At 43.1% G+C, this 26878-nt stretch overlaps 1 protein-coding gene across 4 annotated transcripts; it reads left to right on the top strand.

The window, feature by feature from the left end:
* The first annotated feature begins 6944 nt into the window (after positions 1-6944).
* On the top strand, positions 6945-26878 carry SELL (selectin L). Of its 4 annotated transcripts, XM_081025407.1 has the most exons (10): positions 6980-7114; positions 7953-8022; positions 9245-9329; positions 9858-10244; positions 11187-11294; positions 14466-14651; positions 15840-16028; positions 17580-17708; positions 21363-21381; positions 25622-26878. In XM_081025407.1, exons 4-10 carry the CDS (start codon positions 9914-9916, stop codon positions 25638-25640), a joined length of 981 nt encoding a protein of 326 aa, XP_080881533.1. In that variant the 5' UTR covers positions 6980-7114; positions 7953-8022; positions 9245-9329; positions 9858-9913; the 3' UTR covers positions 25641-26878. The 4 variants fall into 4 exon arrangements, with proteins under 4 accessions (XP_080881532.1, XP_080881531.1, XP_080881533.1 ...); XM_081025406.1 differs by lacking the exon at positions 9245-9329 and having other exon boundaries at positions 6945-7114; XM_081025405.1 differs by lacking the exons at positions 9245-9329; positions 21363-21381 and adding an exon at positions 21897-21974 and having other exon boundaries at positions 6972-7114; positions 17580-17712; positions 25622-26852.

A 26878-nucleotide genomic window follows, 5' to 3' on the forward strand; every position in this document is an offset into this window, starting at 1 on the left:
GTCCAAAGGAATCAGGTAATACTTAAAAATCACATACAGTTTGAGTATCCTCTTTACATGTTCTCTGCCTCCTTGAGCCCTCCAAATCTGACAGTTTCTTGTGGGGAGATAGGGGAGGGAAATCACCACCTTCACGGTATTTTATGGGATCTTGTTTCATTTGTTTGTAGAAGTAGAGGAAAAGAGCAAGGATCTGGCCTTTATCGAGTCATTTCATTTAAGAAAGTTAATAATCCAACACCCTCCCTTACCCTGCCCTCCTGTTTCCTCTGTTATGAATGTCTTGCATTTCTGTGATATTTTGTTAAAACTGATGGGTCAATCTTGATACATTATTGTTAATAAAGTCCCCAGTTGACATTAGGGTTCACTCTTGGTTTTGTACGTTCTATGGGTTTTGACAAATGTATAAGGACACAAATCCACCATTACAGTACCATACAGGATAGTTTCACTGCCTTAACTGAAGAGGATTTGGGTGTTCATATTTGGACTCCCCCAGAGTGCACACAGTGAACAGAAGATGAATTTTGTTGTCGCTATTAGTATGCAGAATATTATGTGTCCTGACAGCATGCATTTCTTATATTTGCAGGAACACAAGTAAACTAGGAAGTTAGAGAAATACCCTGAAGACGGAAGCTTTCCTCATCTCTCAGACCCTGCTTCCCTACTTCACATTTACGGCTGGGACCTAGGTGCCCATGAGAATTTCGAAGGACCAAAATCCAGTGGGCAAGGCAAGCTTGCTACCCAGAAGATTCAACGGCTCCTGGAGGGAAAGGACATTCTCTTCCCAGGAAAAAGTGAAGAGATCAAGGCTCTGGAATCTCAGAATTACTTCTTGAGCTCTCCCTTGCCCTTTGTGAAATCTTGGTAGAGAAGCACAGTACTTTGTGACATTGTGACATTGTTGCTTTCTGTTGCTCCTCAGTATTTCAACTGCTGGTTACCAAGTTGCTGTCACATGGTTGAATAATAATTGTCAAGAGTTTAGGGGAAACAAATTGGCCAAAGATATTCTATTACTGACTTGGGAAAAAATGACAAATTTTTAACGCCCACAGCTGACTGCATGGGAAAGGTTGTTAATGGTGCAAATCCTATGGAATATTCTGTGTAAAGACTACTAAGTGCAGTTTTAATCACGTTTATCCCCATTGGGCTCAATCTCTTTAAAACGTGCTTAGAGATTGTGTGTGTGTGTTTTACTTGCACTGAGTATGTATTCCATTATTCTTAATTCAGTTCAAGTGTTGTAGGGACTTGAAAATATTTAAATGTAAGGACTATGATAGGGTAATAATTACTTATCCTAAATCAACACCTCTTTGTTTATTAACAAGTCTAATGTTACATCTGTAGTGAGTGAATGTATTTCAAAAAAAGAGCAAATACTGTCCCTTACCAATGGATAATGTTAACCAGTGTGCAGTTCTGAATGTTTCACTACAGTTGCTTTAAAAAACATGAGTAGTATTAGGAGAGTAAAAGCTAAACGGCCTACACTTGTGTACGGCCAGGTATTTTTTTCAGAAATATGGTTTCCATGAAGCCAAATGTTCTGAGTTGATAAAAGCGAATGAATGAAGGTGCAATTCTATGAATATCTTTGTTGAAAAGAACATGTAGAAATATGGACGTGCTCTGCATTCCTAAATGGATGTTTGTCAGATGTGACGTGTCAATGTATAATTCTTGTATAGTGCATAAGATTTGGAATCCATGCTATGAACTCACCATGTAAGGAATTCATCTACTGGATTTTTACAAAGTGAAGACGTCTAATAATGATTTCCTAATTGTTTTATTGTTTGTTGGGCTGTTCTCGAAGAGAGGAAAGCCTGTACGAGCAACTATTTATACTTATTTATAAGGGAGTTTAAAGTTCCTAAGGAATCTGGTTTTTGGTTGATCACTGGCAATGAGAAACCCTCAGTCAGTGATTGCCAAAGCTGCTCCAACCTCACAGCGTGTGACAATCGAAACTCTCCCCCACTTCCATCAACTTAGCATGTGTTGAGAAAGCTAAGTTTCAGAGGAGTAGACTGGCAAAGGCAGAGCTAAAAGGAAACTGGGAGAAATGATGAGGATCAGAACAGCAGAGGGTTTTAAGGGACAAAAGATGCTGGAAATAAGGGAGAGAGAAAAATCCACCTTTGGTGATCAGGCTACACATGGAATGAATTATCATTTTATCTGAAACTGTTCCAATGTTGTAAATATTTATGTGGACTACACTGGAAATAGCTGTGTGAATGAAGTATAAATGTGGTCTGTGTTTGGGTTTTATGAAGTATTTTAAATTATGATTTAAAATATTTTACAAATTTTAAAGTATATATTTATTTAAGTTTATGTCAGACGTATTGTGTTTGACATGGCACTACAAAGTTTGATAATAAACATGTTTATATTTAGCTCTGTGCATGGGCTCTATCTTTAAAAATCCTATCTTATTTAGATAAAACTGTCATACCACAAAATTCGTCCTTTTAAAGTTTACAATCCAATAGTTTTTGGTATATCCTCAAGATGCTGCAAATATCACCACTATCTAACTCTAGAACATATCTGTCACCACAAAAAAGTCACCCAGTACCCAACAGCAGTCACTGTCCATCTAAAAGGCCCTGGTAACCACGATCTATTTTCTATCGCTATAAATTTGTCTATTCTGAACATTTCATATAAGTGGAATCATACACCGAATGGCCTTTGTGTCTGGCTTATTTCCCTTAGGAAAACGTGTTTAAGGTTAATTCATTTTGTAGCCTGTATCGGTACTTCATTCCTTTTTATGTCTGAATAATACTCTAGTATATGAATATGCCACATTATCTTTTTCCGTTTATCAATTGGTGGACATTTGGGTTGTTTCTGCATTTTAGCTCTCATGAAAAATGCTGCTGCAAACATCCACATACACATTTTTGAGTAGACTTATGTTTTTAATCCTCTTGGGTATATACCCAGAAGTGGAATTGCTGAGTCATAGGGTAACTCCATGTTTCATTTTTTGAGGAACAGCCAAATTGTCTTCCAGAAGGGCTCCACCATTTTACAACCCTGGCAGCTACACGTGAGGGTCCCAGTTTCTCTACATTTTGTCCAATGCTTGCAACTGTTTGTCTTTTTGAGTATCCGCGTACTAGTGGGTGTAACGTGGTATGCATACAGGCCCTTGTATTGCTACTGAACGGTTGTCTGAAAATTATCAACAATCTAAAATCAGTCGTTCAGATCAGTGAAACAAAGCCCTGTCCTGGAGTCTTGCCTTAAGCCCTTCTCACTTCTAGGTGGCTCTAGCTAAGCAATCCCCTTTCATTTACTCTCCAGACTCAGTTTTTCTCCAGGATTAGAGCCAGGGTAGGGTTTTTTGCCACCTGAAAATATGTCTTCTCTCTCCTGGAACAGTGTCAATCCAAAAGGTCTGGGGTGTACCAAGCTAAAAACCTCAAGAATCTCATTGTTTATCAAAGAACCCAAATACCTGCAATTTCTAAGAAAGCATGGTTTCATTTTTGGCTTAGTTACCCAGGCTAAAAATAAAACTGTGGCCATGACACTGTCATCAGCTATAGTCGGTTTCACTTCGATTTCATACTTCATCTTAGCTCAAAAGTATTACTTAACGGAAAATTTAAGAAAAAATGGAAAACAAGGATCAATTCTGCTAATTAGGTCTGTTTTTATGTAGGACTGAAACAGGCACACACTTGAGAAATTAACTCAAAATGCAGAGAGAGTATGACTGTTGGCTTTCCCGGGTCTAAATGAGAGAATACACTGAGTTTATTCAGAAGAAATACAGGTGCCCAAGTCAATGGAGACGGTCAGTGGTAAGCACAGAAATGAGAAATAATATAACGCTGTTTCTTCGGAGCTCATGACCCTCAGATATCTTCTCACTGTCCTCATTGCAGTGACCTATCAGCTCTTCGTGCACTGATGACCCTGGTACAAGCTCTTCATCTTCCTTCCTCTTTAATCAGGTCCTGTAATCCTATGTGAGCTCACCAGTCAGGTTCACAGCCCATCCCACAGTCCACATTCCCAGGTCTCCAACAGAATTGAGCTACCTCCACTCAGCTTGAGCTACCTTCTCCCCTGGACATAGCATTAACCTTGACATCACCAAAACTGTTACCAACTCTAAAATCACACCATCAAGCATCCCACTCTTTCATCACAGTCTCCTGCTCTCACAGGATTTTTTGCTCAAGTATCTCAGCACAAAGCTTCTTCATTCCACCTCACGGAACCCCCAGTTCCTTTGTTTCTCATCATCAGCCTTTTCCTTTTTTATTTCCATTCTCTCCTGCACTCTTGCCAAACATGTCTCCATAACGGGATTTTAAACTATGCCTTCTGAGACAACTCATTCCATTTGGGAAAAGGGGCCCTGCTCCTCACGAGGACCGTATGCCTGCGTTCGTTCATCTACTTATTTGTTTATTCTTTTAATACATATTTGTTGAGTATAGACTGTGTGTCAAGAATATGCTACCCTCTAGAAATATAACAATGAACAAGGCATTTTGTCCCTACCCCCCTGGGAACCTAGAATCTAACAGGGAAGACAGATGGTAAACAAACAAAATTGCACAAATAATTATTTAATTATAATTAAAGGAAGGAAGAAAAACATGGGCTGTGAGAGCACTAAAGAGGTGACCTAGTCCAAGGGTAACTCCAGCTGAAAGAAGCCAGGTGTTCAAAGGCAGCCAAGTGGGCAGAAGCAGCTCTCTACTGTGAAGGGACTGCCATGCATGAAAGGGCATGGTGAGAAATGAGGACTAGGTTTTGTGTGGCCTGTGGGTGGTGTCAATGAGTTGGAACCATAGTACCTCCCAAAAGCAGACTGAGAACCCAGAGACTAGCGACTTTATGAGGATTTCATCACGTAATCCAGGTGACAAGGACCTGTTGCAGGGCCATCATTGGGAATGAAACGCAGTTCTTAGAAGAACAGTTGATAGGAATTGGCACCATGAGCAGATCAGGAAGAAGAAAAAATCTCCTTGGTTACAACCAAAGCTCTGTGGTGCTTTTATTCTTTTCCTTCTTGTTATTTTTCCTGTCTTACTGCTACACATGCCTTTTGCAGTAAAACGGTTTTATAAACCAGCAGCATGACTATATATATATATGTGTGTATATATATATATGTGTATATATATATATATATATATATATGCACATATGAATAGAACAACATTTTAATTTCTCTTCGCTTAGAATCTTGGGAGAGTAATGCTAAAATGTTGAGGTAGGAGCCATACTTCTTATTAAGCTTTGGCTTAAGTAACTGGAAGGATGGCGTTATAAGTTACTGAGATGGGAAAGACTGTGGGAAGAGCTCTCCAGGATTGGAGGAGAAATGCACAAGTTCAGATTGGTACATGTAGAATTTAAGAGGCAGATTAAACAACGAAGTGGCAATAACAGGTAGGCATATGGCTGAGAACACTCCCAGGGCAGAGGAGTGGTCCTTGATAGAAATATAAACTCGGGAGTCATCAGCATTTAGGTGGTATTCAAGGTTAAGAGACTAAACTGGGTCATCAAGTCTGCGAGGGTAAATAAGGAGAGAAAAGCAGTGAGCACTGGGACACGCCAAAGGTTTGCTGGTTGGAGGCATTAGGTAGACTCAAGAAAGGGCACAGACCAGGCCTAGGGAGCGAAGGAGGAGGAAGAGCAGGAGCTGGCTGCCAAAGGACAGAGGACAGAGAACTGACCCCTGGCTTGGGCGACCTGGAGGACCTTGGCGAGAGCCATCTCGGGGAGCGTGCGGCTGACAGCCTGATTGGATGAGGGTCAAGAGAGACTTGAAGCAGAGGACTTAGAAACATAGTCTAGACATTTCCTTGGGGTACAGTATAAGACTGACACTTTCTGGGGCCCCTTGGCTCCAGGTTTGGCCCCATTTCAACATGTCCTCCAGCTCCTTCCAGAAGAAGTACAGTTTAAGCATCAAGAGCACAGGCTTCAGAAGTGACCGACCCAGGTTCCAAACCTTGGCTGTGTGTCTTCTCAGCTATGTGACCGAGGCAGCTTTCTTAGCCTGGCTGAGACTTTTTAAAATGGGGGTATTCGTAGTACCCCCTGGGGAGCAGCAGTATTTAATCTTTGATTAAATAAGATAATAAGTAGGGATAATAAGTATTCCATAGCAACTGTTGTTAGTATCTTTTGAAAAATGCCAATTTGATGCTCAGTGGCTCTTCCTGACCAGGGCCTCCATCATACAGGTTCTAATTTCCTAGGCTGTCTGTCTCCTTCCCGTTTTATACCTGAGGAAGACAACGGTTCTTGTAAGCCTTCAAACCCCTACGGGGAGAAAAGCTAGAGCTGCTTGTTCTCGCCTGGCTGAAGGTTAGGAGGTGCCATTTGCAAGGACGTCCACTAGAGGGTGAGCGAGGAAAGAGGAAGGAGAAGGAACCCACAGAAATGGCGTCTATTGGTTAGCTCTACTGAAGTTGAACAGGCAACATAAAAGTGTCCCAAGTACTGTATTGATTGTGTGGTGTTTGCAGCTATCGGGGCCCCTCTATCAGGGAGAGCCAAGAGTTAGCCAAGTGTTCATAAAAAAAAGAGACAGAGATATGTAGAGAGGAAAAAAGAGGGAGGAAAGGGGGGAGGGAGGGAGGGAGGGAGGGAGGGAAGGGAGGGAGGGAGGGAGGGAGGGAAGGGAGGGAGGGAGGGAGGGAGGGAGGAAGGAAGGAAGGAAGGAAGGAAGGAAGGAAGGAAGGAAGGAAGGAAGGAAGGAAGGATTGGAGAATGGAAAAAGGAAGGAAAGAGCGAAGGAAGAGAGGAGGAATGGGAGAATAACAATACCCTTGCTGAGCAGCTCTTTTTCTCAGGGGAGGTGACAGAGGTCAGACTAAGAAAGAGGTAAAGAAAGAGGAGCAAGAAGAGGTGGGGCAAGTGGGAGGGGGAAGGAGAGAAGGAGGATGTGAGAGTGGGTTAGAGAAATGAGACAAAGCCAGCCTTTTGGGTGACACTGAGCACAATCTCCCTGCAGCACAGCACAGAACCTGGAGGGAGACCCCTGGAGCCGAGTTGAGAGGTGAAGCTCCAGGAGAACTATAGAAGGACGAGCAAAACCATGGTGAGCTTTCAGCCTAAAAGATTTTCAGATGTTTAGCTAGAACCTCATCTTGGGACTCCAGAGGCAGGGGGCAAGGGACAAGAAGCAACACTTTTCATTTGTGGCTTTAAAGAAGCCAAGAGCTATAATTGCTCAGTGCTCCTAGAATCTGTCTTTTCAGATGTGCTGACTTCTTGGCTTGTGTCTGGTGAGAGTCTTGAAGGACTACCTTGGTGAACTTAGCACTTTTGCAAAAAAACCCTGCAGCTACCTGAGAAGTGATACACTTCAGATAATATGGGTTTAAGGTGAAGAAAATCTGTGGTCTTGTCATCTGAGTTGCTCAAAATATATTTCTTTTTAGTTGAAAAGAAAATGAACTGCTTTTCTTTACTGGTGTCTGTTTGGCTATCTAATTCTTTCAGGTATTTGAAGCATTGACCCCTCATAATCAAGGGTGAGATTTTAACAGTAAATCTAGACATCAGTCATTTATTAAGCCACAATGAACACTTTAAAATAATATATACTAAGTAAGCGTCAAATCATTCCTCTAACAGCTCTGCAGAAAAGTAGGTACAAAAAATGACTGAAATGGAGAAAAAAAATCAGAGCAGTAATGATCAAGGCTGAAATGAAAAAAAAAGGCTAAGACATGAAAAAAATAGTGTCAGTTTTGAGGCAAATTTAATGTTACTCTTTCATCCATCCATGTCTGGGAAATGTATTACCTTGGCCAGGGTTAGTAAGCATATGTTTTGTTTTGAACTTTAAGAAAGTGGTAGGCATCTCCTCAGGGTGCTCTACATGTGTGATTGAAGGGTAGAGATCCAAGTACAATTTTGCATTTTATTTGCAGATACTTTCATGGAAATACCAGAGTGCTCAGAGGGTCTTCAGGCTGTGGGTATGGACAGTGCTCTGTTGTGGTACGTTCTCCCATTTATCAATTGCTAAGCTTTTTTTTTTTTTTTTTCACTTGTTTCTTTTTCCTGAGTATCCACTAGGTATACATAGTCGCAGGGGAAATTATTAGGTAGGTAGCCGTTAATTCTAGCCTCTCTATGAAGAACTCCTTCCTTCCTCTCACCTTTAGTACTTCCCCCCGAAACCTCTCATGCCTGCCACACCCTTTGCGGCAGGATCCAAAGGCTGATAAACCCACAAAGATTTTAGTTATGAAGGGATAAGGTCAATTGGGAAATTCCGAAAAGGGAACTGACAACCTACACCAAATACTTAGCACAATGAGCTTCCTAGCACTCACGTAGCATTGAATGGACATCCATGGGGTTGCTTTGGTTCAGCTGGGAGCTGTGCCAGGGCAGGCCCTTTTCATGCGTTTTGATCCTTCTCCCCTTGGTGTGACAAGTTTTATGTCTGATTCATGAAAACTATTCAGCACCTGCTTTGACCTTTCTTTCCCATTTCCTAAGTAAGCTAGGGTGTTCTTTCTCCCTCGCTCGGCATTTCAGCTCTGGCCATGGTAACGTGCTGTCCTCAGCCCCTCATACATTCCTTACACCATGGCTGCTTCATGCCACCTGGGACCCTTGGGCTCTTTTCATTCAACAAGTGCTTTTGGAGTCCCTGCAAGATGCCAAACACCGTTCTAGGCCCTGAGGATACAGCAGTGAGCATAACAGTTTCTTCTCTCCTAGAACATTCTAGCTGGCCTGCTCCTTCAATGCTCTTTCTCCACATGTTTGTATTCTGGAATTCTTTACTCATGAATCACACCTGTTTCACAGCTCTTTGTTCATTTTGGATGTTTAATTTGGTCAAGATTCATTATGTATTTTCTTTGCATTTGTTCATCCTTGTTCAGAATCCTTAGGAGATTGTAAACATCGGATGGGTTTTCTGTGGTAGTTCTCCATGGTATTTGCCCTAGTCAGTAAAAACTCAGTAACTGGGGATGGCTGTGAAAGTTTGCCTTACGGTATAATAGTGTTTCACATAGACCATATTATGCTCAGAATGGCATATATTCTCATGGGGTCACTGTGTAATTACGTGCTTGTTTTGGTTTCTTCAAAGCCCTCATATTTGAAGTGCCAGTGCGTTGATTAAATACCATCAATTGAGTGTCTTTGTGTACAGATTGCGATCTAAATAAAGTTCATAATACTACATTATTTGATTTTGCAGGTTATTCTTTTTTTTTTTTTATGCAGTTAGCTATCTAAGGATTGCGCTGTGTACTGAGGCTTTCCCAGAAGCAGTTCTTTCTATGGTAAAATACTATCTTTTTGATCTGAAAGCGCTTATTTAACAATATGTCATTATTCCTGTCCTTATTTTACTTTTCTCTCAGAAACTTAAAGGTTGACCTTCAGGAAAGTATCCTGAGATAAAAAAAAAAAAAAGTGGACAGTAAATCTTAGAGATATATGGTATTCTACGTAAGTTAACTTTAAATGATTGACAACCAGTAAGATATGGAAATATGAATTTCTAAACTATGTTGGTTAAATTTCACTTGAAAGAATTATTTCATGAAAATAAAGCCATCAAATTTGTCTAAAAGAGAGCTATGTGCAAAAGTATTCCTTATTCTGGTGAACGGGGATTAGGACTAGAAGATATAGCTCGGACTTCATATCTTCAAATGACCAGTCCTGTGATCCCAAGGAGGTAACTGACACCCTTGAGGTCGCGGTTTCCTCATCCCTAAGCAGCAGGCTTAGCCTAGACTAGTCCCAGGCTTTTCTTTTTTCAGTTTTAACAGTGAGTCTGGTTCATTCGCACTGATGTCTTTCAGATTTCTCTGCATATCATGGAACCGACGGCTGGACTTATCATTACTCTCAAAAAGTCATGAACTGGGCAAACGCTAGAAAGTTCTGCCAAGAAAACTACACAGATTTAGTTGCCATACAAAACAAGGGGGAAATTGAGTACCTGAACAAGACGCTTCCCTTCAGCCGTACTTACTACTGGATAGGAATCCGGAAGATAGGAGGGGTATGGACGTGGGTGGGAACCAACAAGTCTCTCACTGAAGAAGCGGAGAACTGGGGAGACGGGGAGCCCAACAACAAGAAGACGAAAGAGGACTGTGTGGAGATCTACATCAAGAGGGCCAGAGACTCAGGGAAATGGAATGATGACGCTTGCCACAAACCGAAGGCCGCCCTCTGTTACACAGGTAGGGAGGCACCAGCCGGCCAGGCAGCTCAGGAAGAGCCAGAGTGGGCCAAGCCCATGGGAACGCTGGGGGAGGAGAGCGGTTGCAGCACATTCTAAAGAAGTGCGATCCGCTAAGTGAGCTTCCATCATGGCACCTGGGAGCATTTTTGCTGTGTGAGGCTGGTCCCAACACCTCAAACCTATACCCCTGAATCAGTTTATACCAAGATGGTAAGTGTACGTGGGAAGTAAGGAGAAGAAGTAGGCAGTCAGTGTCCCTGATAATAAGACAAAGGGGAGCAGAGGGAGGGGACCCGCCAAGAGCTCAGGCTCGCATCACCCCCATGTCCTCATTGGAAAGTAGAGGGCTGGGCGTCGCGTTTCCTTCTTGGCCTAATCATATCATGCTATATAATGGAAAATCGTAGTGTTTCATTACCTGGGCTGTATGAAAATGTCTGTAAAGACTCTTACAACAGCAGCAAAACAGTCGGGATTTTTAGCAGTGAAACCTAGTAGTTTGGTCTCTTGTAAATTGGACTCCCTATTCATTTAGCAAATTTGGACTTTTTAATCTTTCTACAGTTGTTTCTATAAAGAAAGAGAGTGGCAAGCATACTGCAGAAATGATTGGGGCCAGGCCATCATTTAACCTGCGTATTACATTAAAAACAAAGTCATTTCAAGAGATTCAGTGTATGTCACCATGTTTCCCCAAAATAGTATAGAGTATTAGCACTGGGAAATTCATTCTAAAAACAAATGTCTATGGCTATGTGGCCAGTATATTATGTAAATAAAATGTTAGCATATGGTTTTCATGCAGAGATGCTATGAATGTACAAAGCTTTCCTGTTTATTAAAATAGCCTCGGCCAAAAGAATTACCTGTATCTAAAGAGATGAGTATGAGTCCTGAAAAGTAATCACATTAAAATAATTGATCTCTTATCCCCTTAAAGCTTCTTGTCAGCCCTTGTCATGCAGTGGCCATGGAGAATGTGTGGAAACCATCAATAATTATACGTGCAACTGTGACGTGGGGTACTATGGGCCCCAGTGTCAGTTCGGTAAGCCCCTTTCCTCTCTTTGTTTCTTCCTGTGTAAAATCAGAGGGGTTATTTGCAGATTATGGAAGTTAGTCGGGACACAATGATACCAGCCATTCTGAGAAACGAGAAGTTTTGATCAGAAGGCTCTGCTTGCACAACGTTACCTTTCCGTAAAGATTTCATAAGCCAGCACAAAGTTTCAATTCACTTCTCAATACGTCTTTCTGAGGCCATGCAGAATACAGCTGAGAGCATTCAAACAATGAATCAGCCATGGTATATTCCTGTGCCTATGCAACTCACAATCTAGTGCGCTTGTTGGGTTTGTTAGCTCCCTAAAGTGCAAGAAAAACTAAGACATATACTGTTAGGAGACGAGTTACCCAGAAGGTAATCCTGCCTGTTTATGTAACCCTCAAAGTCCTACCAGGGCAAGGCCTCAAAGAAATGTTCACATAATGATACACAGTGCATATAGATCAGACATCTATAATAAGAAATCCAACACCTGTCTCGGGGCTGGGTATTGTAGCGGATGTAAAGGCAAATCTATTATAGATTCTGCCCTAAAGTCTACTACAGATTTACAATTAACCCGTGGAAGTGTATATACTCATAACTTAGTTTGATGGGAAGCAAGATAAGCTGAAATAAGTTTGTGGAGACTGGAAATTGCCCAATGAAATAATCTGAACTTTACTTAACAATGGGAGGACACTTAACATCTTAGGACTTGCATAGCGCAATCATTCTAGAAGCAGTACATAAGATGGACTGGATAGCAAAAATAGAGAAGATGGAGAGAATCATTAGAAGTCTATTGAAATCATTCAGAGTCATGGTGGTGGAAACAGAAAGGAAAAGAGTACAAAAATTCAAAGACAAGGAGTCTTTTACCCAGTCAACTCACTACTGAAAGACAAATCCTTTGATACTGGTTGAGTTTCAAAACTAGGTTTGAAGTATCTGGTGCATACAATAGAAAATTATGAGGAGGGGAAAAAAGCAACATTTGTAAAGACTAAAGAATTAAAGCCAAAATAAATTTAAATGTCAACCAACTGGAACAGACCTCACTCACTTCACTTGGTTCCTGAGCCGTGACTCGTACCCACTACTTTACCCTCACTCCATTCCTAAACTTTATTTTTGAATTCTTATATCACGGGCATGCCCATTTCACTCCTTTTTGAACATTTTTATCTTCTTCGTCTTGGCTATCACTCTTTCCTGGTTTTCTTTCTACCTGGGAACATTTGTCTGTGAGTGTTTCCATAGCCTCTAATCCAAGCCCATACACTACTGTTATTTCTGATTTATCTTCTGTCCATTGTTCTTTGCACTCTCTGTGCCCTCTTTGACCAAACCTGCCAACTTTCGTGAACTCACCCATCTAGGTAAGCTTTGGACTGACAAATCTGTTTCCAGCCCTGAACGCCAAATATGCAAAGCATATCCTTTGGTATGCCCACATGACTGTAACAGTGCTGTCCCCAGACAACTCTCCTTTTTGCATTCTTTATCTTTGTATGTGGTACCACCACGTATATGGGTACTCTGCCATGAAGCCTCTCCTACACTGATGCAAAGCAACTCACTATTTATTTTTATAACTTACTATTTCTTCAATCTGTCTACTTGTCAACTCTACTACCGTTGCCCTCATTCACTGCTTCTGAGATTATTGCCGTAATTTCTTAGCTGACTTCCACAGCTTGAAATTAGCTCCCCTCATACATTATTCATACTGGAGGCAGGCTGGTCACTTAAAAACAATCAAACAAACGTCACATATTTGTGACCATCCACCCTTTAATTTCTACCTATCGTTTGTCCTACAGGGGAAATCTGAACTCCTCAAGGCCTAGCGTAATGCTGATACCTAGTAGATACTCATCACATCAATGAAAAACGATAAAAGCATTTCACCTCAGCTCCTGTCTTTCTCCCTAATCTCAGCTCCCATCCTTCCCCTTGCCTCCTCTTTCCTTTTAGTACCATCAACATGCTTGTAGTTCTCCACACTGACCAGACGTGCTTTGTATCTCATCAACTTGCTTATGGTTTTCTCTCTGTGCACGTGGCTAACACACCTGTTTACCCTTAAGACATAGTTCGGGGACCGTTTCTTTCGGAAAGCTTTCTGTGGACCCCAAGACTAGGCTAAGTGTCCCTACTTTTTGTTCCAGTGACTCCACGCTTATCTTTCTTACTTATCCCGCATTAGATGAAGTCAGCTATTCATTTGTCTGTCTCCCCTGGCAGACTGATAGCCACTTGAGATCTGTGAGTATTTTATTTATCATTGTATCTGTAAGATTGAGACTTTGCCCGAAATATATTAGGCATTTGCTTGTGGGCATTGTGGGGTTGTGGGGCTTGTGGGGTTGAATTGGACAATGCAATTTACCTGAATTTGGACTGGGATTGTCTATGGCAAATATAAAAATTCTTCTAATTCCTTGGATCCATTCTGTATTGAAATCTTAAGACCAAGACCACAACGATGGCTCAAATTTGATAAGAAATAAGACCCGAGAGTTGTACTATTTGCCCAAATGGCATGGCAGGGCCCAAAAGGCGAAGACTGATGCTCAAATCTGATCCACTACACCACCAATCAGAGCAGGGAGATAGAGTTTCTGGAGAGGGCTGTCAAAGTCAGAAGAACTAAAGTTGTGGAACTGAGCTAGAGAGGGTGAAGACAGAATCGAGGCTGAGATGCTTCCTAAAGCTTTCATTTTCTCCTCTTGTAAAGAAGACTAATTATGGACACCTACTCTTTCTCCAAACCTCCTACTCCCAACAGTCTAATATACTCAGGGGCTCTTATTTGGCCATAGTTTCCAAACTGTGCTGGTCAGTCCCACTTACACCTATCAAGGTTTAAACATTCTCTCCCCAGATAATGCCAAAGACAACAAAACTAGCTAACGTTTGATTAAGACTGCTTATGAGCCAGGCTCTATTCTAAGTCCTTGACTTGTATGAAAATCGTTTCATTCCCACACAACTCTAGGAAGTTAATACAATTATCATGTTCCTCTTTTATGGATGAAGAAACTGAATCTGAAGGGGTTAAGTCACCTTGCTTAAAGGCACTTGGTTATCAAGTGGCAGAGCTAGGATTCAAATCCAGTCACCAGGTCCTCTTAACGCGACCCAATGCTGTTTCTTTTCTTATTGCAGTGTTTCAGTGTGAGCCTTTGCAGGCCCCCGAGCTGGGTACCATGGCCTGTATTCACCCTTTGGGAAACTTCAGCTACAGCTCACAGTGTACCTTCAATTGCTCTGAGGGAACAGACATGATTGGGCTTGAAGAAACCACCTGTGGACCATTTGGAACGTGGTCATCTCTAGAACCAACCTGTCAAGGTGAATAACCGTTCCAACTAGAGGCTTTGTCGGGGCAGTCCTGGGAGTACAAAATGAGAAAATGCAGTAGTGTCTTGCTAAGAAGTCTGTATCCTCTTCTGGAGCATAATTTAATCATAGCTTATACTGTGATGTTTTTCAGAGGGGTCATCATTACTAAAATTAAAAAGAAAAACCACAAACAAAAAGTAACAGCCAAACACCTCTGAAGCCATCTCACAGTTTGCACGAAATCTTCAGCCATCAGTGTGGTTACACTGATTTTTTTTCCCCCTTCTCATTGCCAGGGTATAAATAATCACTCTTGCTGAACCTCAGTTAAATTTTGGTTGTTCTCTCCTATCAATCACACCTATTTTATGTGGTGTCGTACTTAACACCAACCAATTTCCTTCTCAGAGGGTACAGGTCTTTTTTTGTTTTATTTGCTTATTCGTAAAATCATCTTTTACTTTTTCTCCTCCATGAACTCTCAGGAGAAAATAACTGTTGTGAAAAACAAAACACACAGTTTATTGATCCTTTTTACATTTGAAATATGGGGGACTTTTTAACTGTCAAGGAGATTAATCCCCATACAGGAGATAACTGGTGGTGTCTGAACTTGTGACGTTTTGGTTAGATTTTCTACATTTGTGCTTCTGACTCACTAGTTTAAGTGGTTTAATTCGCAGAACTGTCAAAATCATTTATGGACATCATAGCACTAAGCCGACCAACCTGCTGAATTTTACAAAAGTTGTGGGACTTGCCCCAGTGAATTGGGATGTTTTTGCAAATTACTTGGGTGGACTTGAGGACAGGTGAGACAGTGGAAATGCCCTATAGTTACTATGAAGAATATTCCATGAAAGCTCTTGAAGCAAAGGCCATGTAGTAGGGTACTTCCAGTAGAGTTGGAGAGTGAGCAGGGCTGGCGGAGCCCCTTGGAGGACCCAACCCCTTTCTCCCCCACCTCCCACCCCCGAAGGCTTTCAGTGCTCTCCTGGGTTCAACCCTGACTCACCACTCTCCATCATTCTCCAAAAAAAATTAAGTCTGGAAGCATTACCAGAGTCAATTTCTAGATTAGAAATGTCTAGATTTCTGTGCATGGTTCCACAGTTGAGTTAGGCAACTTTGGCTAAAAACCTTTGGTCCAGGGAGGACCCCTCCTCAGAAATACTGGTTTTTCCTTTTTCATTGAAGTGATTTCAACGTGTAAGCTCCTAACAGCACCCGATTTGGGGACCATGGACTGTAGTCACCCCCTGGCCGAATTCAGCTTTACCTCCACATGCACCTTCAACTGCTCAGAAGGCACTCAGTTGGTTGGGGAGCCGGAAACAATCTGTGGATCAAATGGAATCTGGATGAGCCCTACTCCAATATGTCAAAGTGAGTAAGTTTGCCCCAATATAGTGAAGACTTTAAAGATGGAGCAGGTGGTGGGGAAGGATATATTGAGCCTTTACATTTTATTTTGCTAAATGTATGTGGCTTAAAAATAAATTTGTACACATTATTTTAACATAAAATCCTTGGCTAGTCTTGCCTCCTCCTTCAATGACAGCCATTTCTTTTTGCAGCCAATTTGTAACTCCTCCTATCTTAGTCCTTAATTAACATCTAAGCCCATAGTCTCTACCAACTTATTTGTTATCCATTCTTCTACTCCAGTACAAGCGCACTTCTCTGTTCATCCATTCAAATGTTGCTACCAAGGTCAACAATGACCACCTAATTCCCTAAGCAGTGGCCACTTCTCAATGAGCACTAAGCCAGTGCCTCCCAAATCTGTCTGTACATAAGAATGACTGTCTCTCCCATCTCTCCATATCATTCACTTGACATGGTACCTGGCAATAGATGCTACATAAATGCACGTTAAATTAGCATGTGAAAGAATAGTAACCCATCTGCCCCTGAGACCATCTGCACCAATGACAAAAGTCTTTAAATGGTAGGGTTCATGGAAGCTATTGGAGAAGTTGGTCTCTGTGTGGCCAGGGCCAGGAAGTGGGATAGGGGACCAGGACGAAGTATGGGGTCTTTAGGGGAGGACTATATATCAGGCCTATGGGACCTTTCCTTTTGAGGCTGGGCTAGTGTGCATTTCCTCATCGTCATGCAGCCAATAGGTGCCCTCTCTTTGGATCCTCTGGGAACTTGAGCCTCCTTTCCATTATATATTAGGGCATGGGGACAGAAGCACTTTGAAAGGGTTCATCCAAGCAATGTGAGAAACAAGAGACACAGTCACACCTGGTGCCAATATGCAAAAGGAAGTTCTTTAAATTAGTGACACGACAAGATGGATTTTTTCCATTATCGGTATTTTTTCAGTAAGGCTCCCAAATGAACGTAGCTCACACTTACAAGAGGATATATAGATATATCCTTTTCCTTATTTGTGAAGGAAGTGGAGGGAGTGGTAGGACTACATCATTTGAAAGACAGATTACTGCAGGTCCTTGGCATGTAAACATCAAGCGCATATGTTTGCAGAGCTGCTTCAAAGTCAAAGCACTGATGGTTTCCTTTGACTGATAAGTTACCTGGTTCAGATCACTGGCTTTACTTTTCCTGAGGTCACATCAGACTTTTTAGCTCTCCTCAGTTTTTAGAGTCCCAACCATTGACCAAAGCCACAGAGCTAAGTACAGCGATGACGCTTCTTGCCAATGCTTTTAGGTCCATTTCCCAGGAATTCTACTAGTCACAAACCTTGGAATTGAGATTGCAGAGGTGTGGGGCGAGGAAAGCTGGCCCAGTACTTTTCCTCGGACTCATCACGGGTCTCCCCATGCCAGGTTCCTCACCTATCAGATGGCATCAAATGGGCTACTACTGGGAGACGTAAGGCGGGAAGAAGCCTAAAATGTGAGATGGAACTAAGGAAATAATGCTTCTTGCCTCCCGCTATGCGCCTGCTGATTTCTCTTTCAGAAGTGGACAGGAGTTTCTCAATGATCAAGGAAGGTGACTACAACCCCCTCTTCATTCCAGTGGCAGTCATGGTTACTGCATTCTCGGGGCTGGCATTTATCATTTGGCTGGCAAGGCGATTGAAAAAAGGTATGTGAGTTTACCTTCCTGTGGAAAGAATACAACTTTAAAGAGAAAAGAATATAAACAGCCACAGGGAATTAAGTATGATAGCTTTGACAGAGGCAGAATGCCATGCTCTGTGTTCTGTAGACATGAGTCCCTGGAGATGGGAGAAGCAGCCCAATATGTACTTGCATTAAAACATGTTGGCCATGATTGAATTCTGAGCAAAAGGAGGCATGATGTCTGTCCCCTAGGAGCCCTCAATTTCAGGGCCACAATCCCAGTGGGAAATGAATCTCATGGCCGCAAACATGTTCAAAGCACCTTGTCACGGGCCGCATACCTGTCTGGCTCCTGACATGGGGCTGCACTATCCCTGGGGGAAATCCCCCCATTTTCTGCCCAGTGTCTATTCCCCAGGGGCACAGCGCTCACCAGAGACACTGCACACTCCCACTTCCCCTCCACGCTGGTTGGGAGAGGACAGGGGAATGAGGAGGGCCACCTCGAGATGCCAGTGCCTGCTGCCTAGAAGAGCAGATGGGACACCCGAGAAGAGCAGCAGGGTCACTGCCGTCACCTCCCCTGAGTATGTCCAAAGCCTAAAGCATGACCACCTGCTGGTTACAGGCCCACTGTCTACGCAGACCTGGGGTGTGTGCAGCCACATTAACCAAAATCACCAGGCAGGAACATTCAAGACCATGAAAGTCATGGGCATTCAGCAGCTTTTAATACATTCCTGCTTCAAGTTCGGGGCCATCGATGACCTCCAAAGAGCTGCTTACCAACTGCTCTGTGCTATCTTTCTGCACCCCTGCCCCCATCCTCACTGGCAATTGTGGGAGTATTATCCACCAGTCCCTACTGGGCTTCTTCTGTGACCTGATCTTTCATCCCAAATGTAAGACTAAGGGAACTAAATTCATTTTATAACCAACCCAGAAAGACAGTGGAAAGGGGCACCCCAGATGTGCAAGAACTTCATGAGAGGCACTGGACAGTTCAAACGTCTGCGTTCCTGTGGTTAGAAACTGCTCAGATCAGATCCCATCAGCTTAGAGTACCAAACTAAGTACGTAAGCATGGGACTAAAGCAAAGGGAAAATGAGAGTTTTCTCCCACTCGGGATTCTCATTTCCACAGAGACTTCAGAACCTAATTTCAGTCCTTTCAGTCTTGCCTTGGGCCGTTGTGGCTGAACAGAAGGGTGGAGGACACATTCCGTTGTCCAGGGGACTGGGAGGGGGCTGGGAGTTATCTAAAGAACCTTTTAGGACTTTGGGGCTGAGTTACCTGCCGAAGGAGGATATTGATTCCTAAATTCCCAAATCTGTTAATAAATGTTAGTAGATCAACAGAACAGAATGGCAGCTTTGTGTATTTAGTGAGGGGTAAGCTGGCTCAGGCTGTTTGGTAAGCAGGGGTGAGAAAAGCAGTGGAGTTGTTTTTACATTTTTTCACCCTGGAGTCATTTCTGTACAAGATCTCAAACTGATAACTTGAAAACTGTGTGCCCCTGCTGTGGGAATCGGTGTGGGGCAAACAGGAAACAGATAACGGGCAGTTAGGCTAGTTACAGTTATGCCAACAAAGAGAAGAGAAGCCCCGGAACATTACAGACTTTGGAGCAAAGTCAGGGTATCTTTAACGTAATGTTTAAATGGTTTTCATTTGTGAAACCTCTTCTGATATCTCCGGCTTTCAAGTGACTTTGTCATCCGAAACCTTTAGTTGTAAGTTAGTTGAAACAAAGCATATTCTCAGATGATGGGTAGGTTCTCAAGCTAAACCCCTAGACAATTTCTGACAGAATGTGGTTGATGTACTTACAAGAATAAAAGTCGAAAACAATAAATCTGGATATGTACAGTACTCAGGGACTTTGAGGGCTTTGTAGGCTTTTGGGGTTCAGAAAGCTGGAAGAGAGGGACAGGTGACTATTTAGAGCACAGCAACCGATGTAATGACCAGAATCTGGACCCCTGTCCTGTCCCCTGATGGGCCTTCTGAACCCAGACAAGCCCCGCCCCAGTTGTCCTGCTATCCAGACTTTAGCTCGTTTCTTCTGACACAGGCAGAAGGGTGGGCTTCAGAGACACGCCCCCCTGTGCACGGGCTCCTCTAAACTCTTTTTTCCCTTGGCACCATCATTCTCTGATTAGTCATCATTGACCCTGTTTGGTAAATGAGGAAAATGAGGCAATGATGTTTTAAGCCAAATCTCAAGTCTCCTATCAGCACGGACCATCTAGATGTGCCCCCTAAAACCACTGGTCTTCAGGTTAATGAGGCTCTATTTTTTTTCCCGCAGTTGGAAGATTTTTCTACCTGAACCAACTCACAGGTTAGAACAGGGCACGAAACTGAATATGTGCCCTCTGAGTTCCCTTTTCTTCAAAAAGAAACTCAGTAGGAACAGACTCTTGCTCGCATATTGTTATGTGTTTAATTGGTCCTAAAAGAAAAACATATATGAAGATAAATAAACAGAATCTGAAATTAATTCAGATTTAATTCTCTCTGCTGAAGTATGTTTGGTCCATGTCAAGGGCAGGCTGAATTTGGGAAGAAATATTTAAAATAGTAATTGCTAGTATTTTAAAGGTTTAAAATAGTAATTGAACACTGTCTAAGCTCTAGACTCTGGACTAAATACTTTGAACACATTTTGTTTTATGAACTCAATGAAGAAGAGATAATTTCATGGCTCTTTCACAGATGAAGAAATTGTGGCTTAGGGAGGATAAGTAGCTATTCAAAGACATACTACCGGTAGCAAAATAGGACTTGCACCCAGGTTGGATGATTCTAGAGCTCCAGTTTATAGCCACTGAAATATACTGCTACCCAGTGATTTTTTTTCTACTCAAAAACCTTTTCTTGCTTTTATTTCCCCTGGAGCCCAACTGTCCAGTTCATTTATCTCCTTATTTATACTCTGCTTTTTTTTTCCAAAAAGAAAAAAGTAAGGTCATTTACAAAAATGTATTCAACAGAGCAAGTTAAATTTAGTTAAAAAGAAAAAGAAGGCTAAAATTTAGGGTACAAAACAAGGTTGGAACCAGGAGTGAAGTCAGAACACAAAATTGTGTGTTACAAAGTCCTACACCCTTGATAAAAGAAGGTCTAGGGTTAGGCTTGGAGTTTCCTTGCCACCAGTCAAAGAGGGACACGTAACCAGCTGTGCTAGTCACTGTGTTTGTAAGATAAAAACACATCAGTTTCTCAGAAAAGGTGTGTGACTCCTACCACTGAGACCTGAGTGACATTTCTCCTGTGGATTCTCAGAGAAGAGGGTGTGAGATGGGATGACACATGTTCTTACAGTATCAGCAGTGCAGTGTCCTAGGGAAGAATCTGCAGTGGGAAGCGATGGCAGCTCAGGAAGGGATGAACACGGGAGTGTGTCCCTTAGGTCTGATGGTCGGCAACTCAGGCCACTCCAAAGAGGGAACGGAACCCCATCTGCACCAACAAGGCCTGTTCCGTCAGAGTATTTGCCACTGTTTGAATTGGAACCTCAATCCCTGAGACGCAGATGGGGGCCACCGAACAAATGCAGATCACACTTCAGAAGACAGTTTTGAGCATGGGAATCTCGTTTTACTCTTACTTAAAAAAGATTGACATTGTCTACTTTTGCTGATGTTGTTTTTCTATTTCTTCTATTTTTAGGGAGAAAGTCTCAGAAAAGGTAAGTTTTATGCGGGAGGAGTTTCTCCCTCTGCTGGTATCTTCTCTGCCTTCCTAAAGATACATCCTGTTAGAGTCAGACACGTGAACTCCTTAGTAGTTATTTACGTGAGGCCTCATTCAAAGGAAGTTTCCAGATAAAGTGATCAATCTACTAGCCTCCCTTAAAAAGCTGTTGTTGTTTTTTTCTGTGGAAGAAGTGAAGCTGAATGAATGAATGAATGAATGGGTAATGCCTTATTAGGAAAGGGCAGTTAGGTAAAGGGAGCTTTTTCTGATTTTTCCTTGTCCTGGCTCAACGTGAGGGCAATACTAAATACAATAGCCAGGAAATATCCAAATCAGCAAACATTTATTGGGAAGCTGATGAATCCCAGGCTTTAAGAAGAAGGTAGCACTCCAGCCCCCAGACCCTCGTTGCCTAACACACGGGAGCCGATCACTACTGCTCTGATAAGCACTGACCTCTGCAGCTTCCCTAAAGAGGCAAGTTTTTAGTTTGGTCTTGAACTGCAGATGTCTTCAATTGCAGGAACACATACTGAGAAGAGAGGCAGACATGTGAAAATGCACCGCTCATCTCACTAAATGAAGGTGACAAAACATTTCTCAGCTTGAGGGGCGTGGTGACTTGCTCTGAAAGGTTAGGAAGGAGCGTAGACGTAAAAAGAACTATGAAGATGGTGACATATGAAGGACCCAGCTAGACACGGAACTCCTTTTAACATGCTGGAATGAAGCAAGATGGTCCCTGAGGAGGTTGGTTGCTTATTCAGACAAGCATCCTAGAAACCACAAATTGTTATTGAGAAGTTCTTAGTTCAGTGGGCTGTGCCCAGAGTGCAAAAGTGGTTAGACATGAGGCAACAGAGGCCAGATCATAGAATAATCTAGAAGCCATAGTAAAGAGAATGATGGACTTCTCCTGAGGTCCTAGGGGGATCACCACAGGGATTTAAGCAGGTGGGTGTCATGCTGGAATTTGCATCTTGAAGACCTTCGCCTCTGATCTATTAGGATCACTCTACCAAACATGGCAAGTGGATGAGCTTGGAGGCAAAGATCGGTGTTGGAGGAATTTGAAGTTAAGTGTAGTAGAGTAAAGCTGTCTAGAGAAATGGCAGTGAAGATGTGTTTGTGACATAAGAGGAGGTAGAATTTATTGAATATGGTTAATTAGCTAAGAGGGAGAGAGAAGAATCAAAGAAGTTGCCGCCGTCCTGACGAGGGAACTGATGGACAGGTATTATCTGTACTACACGGTGCTGTTTACTGAGAAGGGAACACAAAAGCATTGTGGAGCTCATGGGTTCAGTTTTGTACCTGCTGAGCTTTAGGTGTCTGTGCCTCGTCCACGGCCTACTTGTTCCGCCTTGGGGCAGGAGAAGTGGATTTCAGGGTTGAGGTACCTGCCATCTCAGGAGCAGATGTGACCGTCCAGGGTGAGTGTGCAGTGTGAGAGTGAAGGAAGATGTGGGAAAGAGGGCGGGGACCAGAGGGACATCAGTACTGAACAAGTCAGCTAAGGAAAGGAGACTCGCGTTAGGAGGAAGAGGAGAGCAGGGAAAGGAGGAAAGGGAAGTCTTTCCAAATGCTGCCAGAACCAGTAAGAGGCTCAGAATCTGATTCTCCTGTGAGAGGTGCCATTAAGACACCACCTTTGGTTCTCTCTCTTCGGTGTCAAGGTCGTGAAAGAAGTCCCACAGCCAGGGGACGATGCAAAGAGGGGATGAGAAAATAGAGGCAGAATATACAAGCTATCTCTTTGAAAGAGCTTGGCTAGGAGATGAGAGAGTTGGGGGTAACTGGCGGGGGACCTCGGGTCAGTGGAGGTCCTTTCTGTCTATGTCATTGCCCTGTTTTCCATTCGACAGTGTAGATGGGGACCTAGACCCTTCTCAGGTTGGCCTCCTTATCTCTGTGGGCAGGAAATCCACAAGATGTAAAGCCTTCTTTCATGCTCACACCCACTGAGTGAAAGTTTTTCTGGCACATTCTACCCAGAGCTGTTTTCTGGCCACAGGAACCACTGGTGTTTTAATTACCACTAGATGGAAGCAGATCAATTCAACTTTGTAGATGTCCTTGGGGGACAGTTAGACATGCTGGCAGGAAGAAGAGTATTAGCATTCAGTTAATTACTATAGTAAACTAATTGCCACACCAAGTTGAATGGTTCATTGATTTCTACAATGACTCCACCAATAGTTGTTTATTGAACAGCCCTGTGTAGGAACAAGGCTAAGCTGGACCAAGACCAAGACGAGTAAATCCTTGTCCCAGACCTAAGTTAGGGAGCTGAGAGACAAATGTAGGGAAAAAAATCAGAAAAATATAAGAATGTGCCTTTGAATTCTGTGTTGAAGAAAAGACTCCAAGACAGATGATACTTGATGATCACAGAAAATCTTATAACTAGGGTAGAACCTGGGTTGGTTTTGAAGGATGAATAGGACTTAAGTGTGTGGAGAGAAGCAGGGAAGGCATTCTAGAGGGAGACGAGGTGGCCGGTATGGCAGTGGGACTACGAAAGCATGTGAAGCAGCCAATGGGTACAAGTGCCAGGAGCCCACAGTGTCCTGAGGAGCCGTGCCCAGGAGGTGAAGGGAACCATCAACACAGGTCCTTAATGCTCCACCAGGTGTTCTAGAAGGACCTAGCAAAGAAGAACTATTTGCCCAGCTGCCTTGGGACACCTCTCATTTATTGACCAAGGTGATTTTAATTCATAGAATCATAGAATTTTAGGTCTGGAAAGGATTTTGGTGGACACGGCATTCCTACTCTTGATTACTGAGCTAATTGAATAACTTCTCTCAAGGCCCTGAGCTAGTGACAGAGTTAGTTACAATAATAATACAATTTATCAAACGTGCTGTGCCCTGTTCTGAGTGTTTTACAGGCCTGAAATCATTAAATATTGCCCGCAAGTCTGTGTGAGCAGGGAGTACCCATTTTGCAGGTAAAGGAACAGAGACATGCAAAAGCTAGCCCGAGGTCACTGAATAAACGGAAAAGCTTAGATTTGTACCCGCCTAGATCCAAAGGTCATGCTGTTAACCTTGATGCGTCTAGAACTCAGGACTCTCGACTCCCAGGAGAGAGTTGGAAGTGCCAGATACCCTCCTCCTCCCGTAATGTAGTGTTTTTTTTTTCACACTGAAACCAGTGTGTGATGGCACTGAGGAAGGGTGGGGTGGCAGAAGTAGGGCAGGTTTCTAGAACAAGTCAAAAGTGAAATGAACAGTCTCGTCCTGAACACCATTATATCAATGTTTTTAATGCCCTTGAGTTGGTATTCATAGACCTTGGTGCTCAATCCTATTAGCTTTCGGTTGGTGAATGACAAACTCCTAGGGCATTTGTGGTTTCAATTCTTGCTGGGTTATTTTGACTCTTCTGCAAACTGGTTCTGTTTATCACCTCATTTGGTTTCCAGTGTCTAAATTCTGCCTGGGTAAAAGCTACACCCAACACACACAGGAAGGCACGATGCCAACCTCAGAGGAGGGTCTATGTGAAATTCTGTTTTCAGAAACATTTTTATCTCTGAATTGGCAAGCATGTTTGCAGCTGCGGAACTGTGGTTTGCTCTGCCAGTTCACCATGAGAACAGTCTCAGAATCTGATTCTCCTGTGAAACGTGCTAGGAAGACACACTGCACTGGGTTCTTTCCATCCTTTCTAATAATGAGACCACCGTTTCACACACACACACACAAAGTGTTTTTTATTTCATGGAACTAAATTTGTCACCATCTCCTTATACCATACCCTCCACTACCATAGCTTCCGTGGATCTTGATCGTCTCTGGTTTTCTCCTTCCACTTGACCTGTCTTCAAAAGTCTATCTCAAAGGCCCTCCTGCTCATTCAGTCTGAAGACCAAGCCTGTGACGCAGACACTGCTCCACGTGCGCTCTGTGGAGCAGCCAGACAAGCATTACCAGGGAGCTCATTAGACAGGGGTGGCCCCAGGCCCCACCCAAACCCTCGGAGTCAGAGCCTGCATTTCAACACCTCCTCTGGGTGGGGGGCACCTGACAGTGAGAGGAGGGCTGCTCTGGGGTTCTGTCCCTCAGTCCGCTGCCTCAGGGCACGTCCTGCATGTCACCTCACCCACTGAAGATAGTTGCTTTCCTTCTCACCTTGAGTAGATGTTCACCTTTCCCCCCGACACTTTCATTTTGCCAATTGTTAAGCTCCTTTGTTTCACCTCTGTTCTCTTGTTTTTCATTCAGCATGGACGACCCGTATTAAACCACCCTCCGTGAAAGAAAAGTCTCAGGATCCTAAAGCATCCCTGGGTCCTCCTAATTCCCCAGGAGAAGTTCCACACGCTGTGGTGTCTCCTCCCCTGAGATGACGTGCATCTCCTTCGGGCATCTGAAAAGATTTCTCCGCTCCCGTTGCGCCCCTCACCCACTCCCACCCCCAGCCCGCAGTTGTGTTTTGCATAGCTCAGTGTTGCATTCTCTTTTCCGGGCACAAACAAGACCACAGGGGGAAAGGCATACTGTGGGATGTTAAAGCATCCGATTTCCCTCTCTTGACTCTGGTTTCCAGGTTCAATGCAATGCTGTACCTGACGACGCATACTTCTAAACACAGTGAAAATTTGTTACATATGCCCACAGGTACAGCTGTGTCGCAGGTCACATTTGAACTCCTGGCCATCCAGTACCCTGTGGGGGTGGGTGGGTGGGGGGTACATTCTTACAGGAAGTTCATAAAATAGATGTCGTCGTGCCTTCCAACTCCAGCAAAGTAATGGAGCTCTGCTCCAAACAGGCAAAGTCCTTTTTGCACTGTAGCCCTACCTTCTGTAAATAGAGGTCGTCCTATTTCACCGCCTCTAGCCTCCCCACCTCCTTGGGTCCGCTCCTCTTGTCAATTGGCTGGCTTCCACCCACAGCATCTCAGAAGCACCAAACAGAAAAAGTGAGGAGAAAAGACAGCCAGCATTGCTTTTTTTTTTGAATTTGGGGTTTGTTGTCTCTTTTTATTAGGTCCACCCAGAGTTTTTTTTGAATGCAATGTTTCTTTTATAACCACTACATTGTTAATAAAGAAACATCATCACCAGAATGCCAGCTGTAGGCAACATCTCTTTGATGCCATGCAGAAGAGACAAGAAGAAGGAAATGCCTTCCCTCGAGCTGAAGCGCTCCCCCTCCCTGCCCCCAATTCTCTTATCCATCTGTCTAGATTGCATCTCTTCTTTAAGATTCATCTCAGGCCTTCCCACCCTCACCACTTCTTTTACAACTCCCCTTCCTGGCTTCCTACTGCAAGGTTTTTGAACTTAAGTACAGGTTTTGTTTTTTTTTTAATGTTACCTAGTTTGTCATTTAAAAAATTGTCGTATGTATATTGCCTCCCCAATGAAGTTCTATCCTCCCTAAGCGCAGAGATGGTGCCACATCCCTGGAGTGTCTGGTGCATTACTTGACGTTCAATAAATGTGTATTCAAATAAACCTGGAAGAATATCCCTCG

Source organism: Rhinolophus hipposideros, assembly GCF_964194185.1.
Source record: "Rhinolophus hipposideros genome assembly, chromosome: 19".
Taxonomy (NCBI): Eukaryota; Metazoa; Chordata; class Mammalia; order Chiroptera; family Rhinolophidae; genus Rhinolophus; species Rhinolophus hipposideros.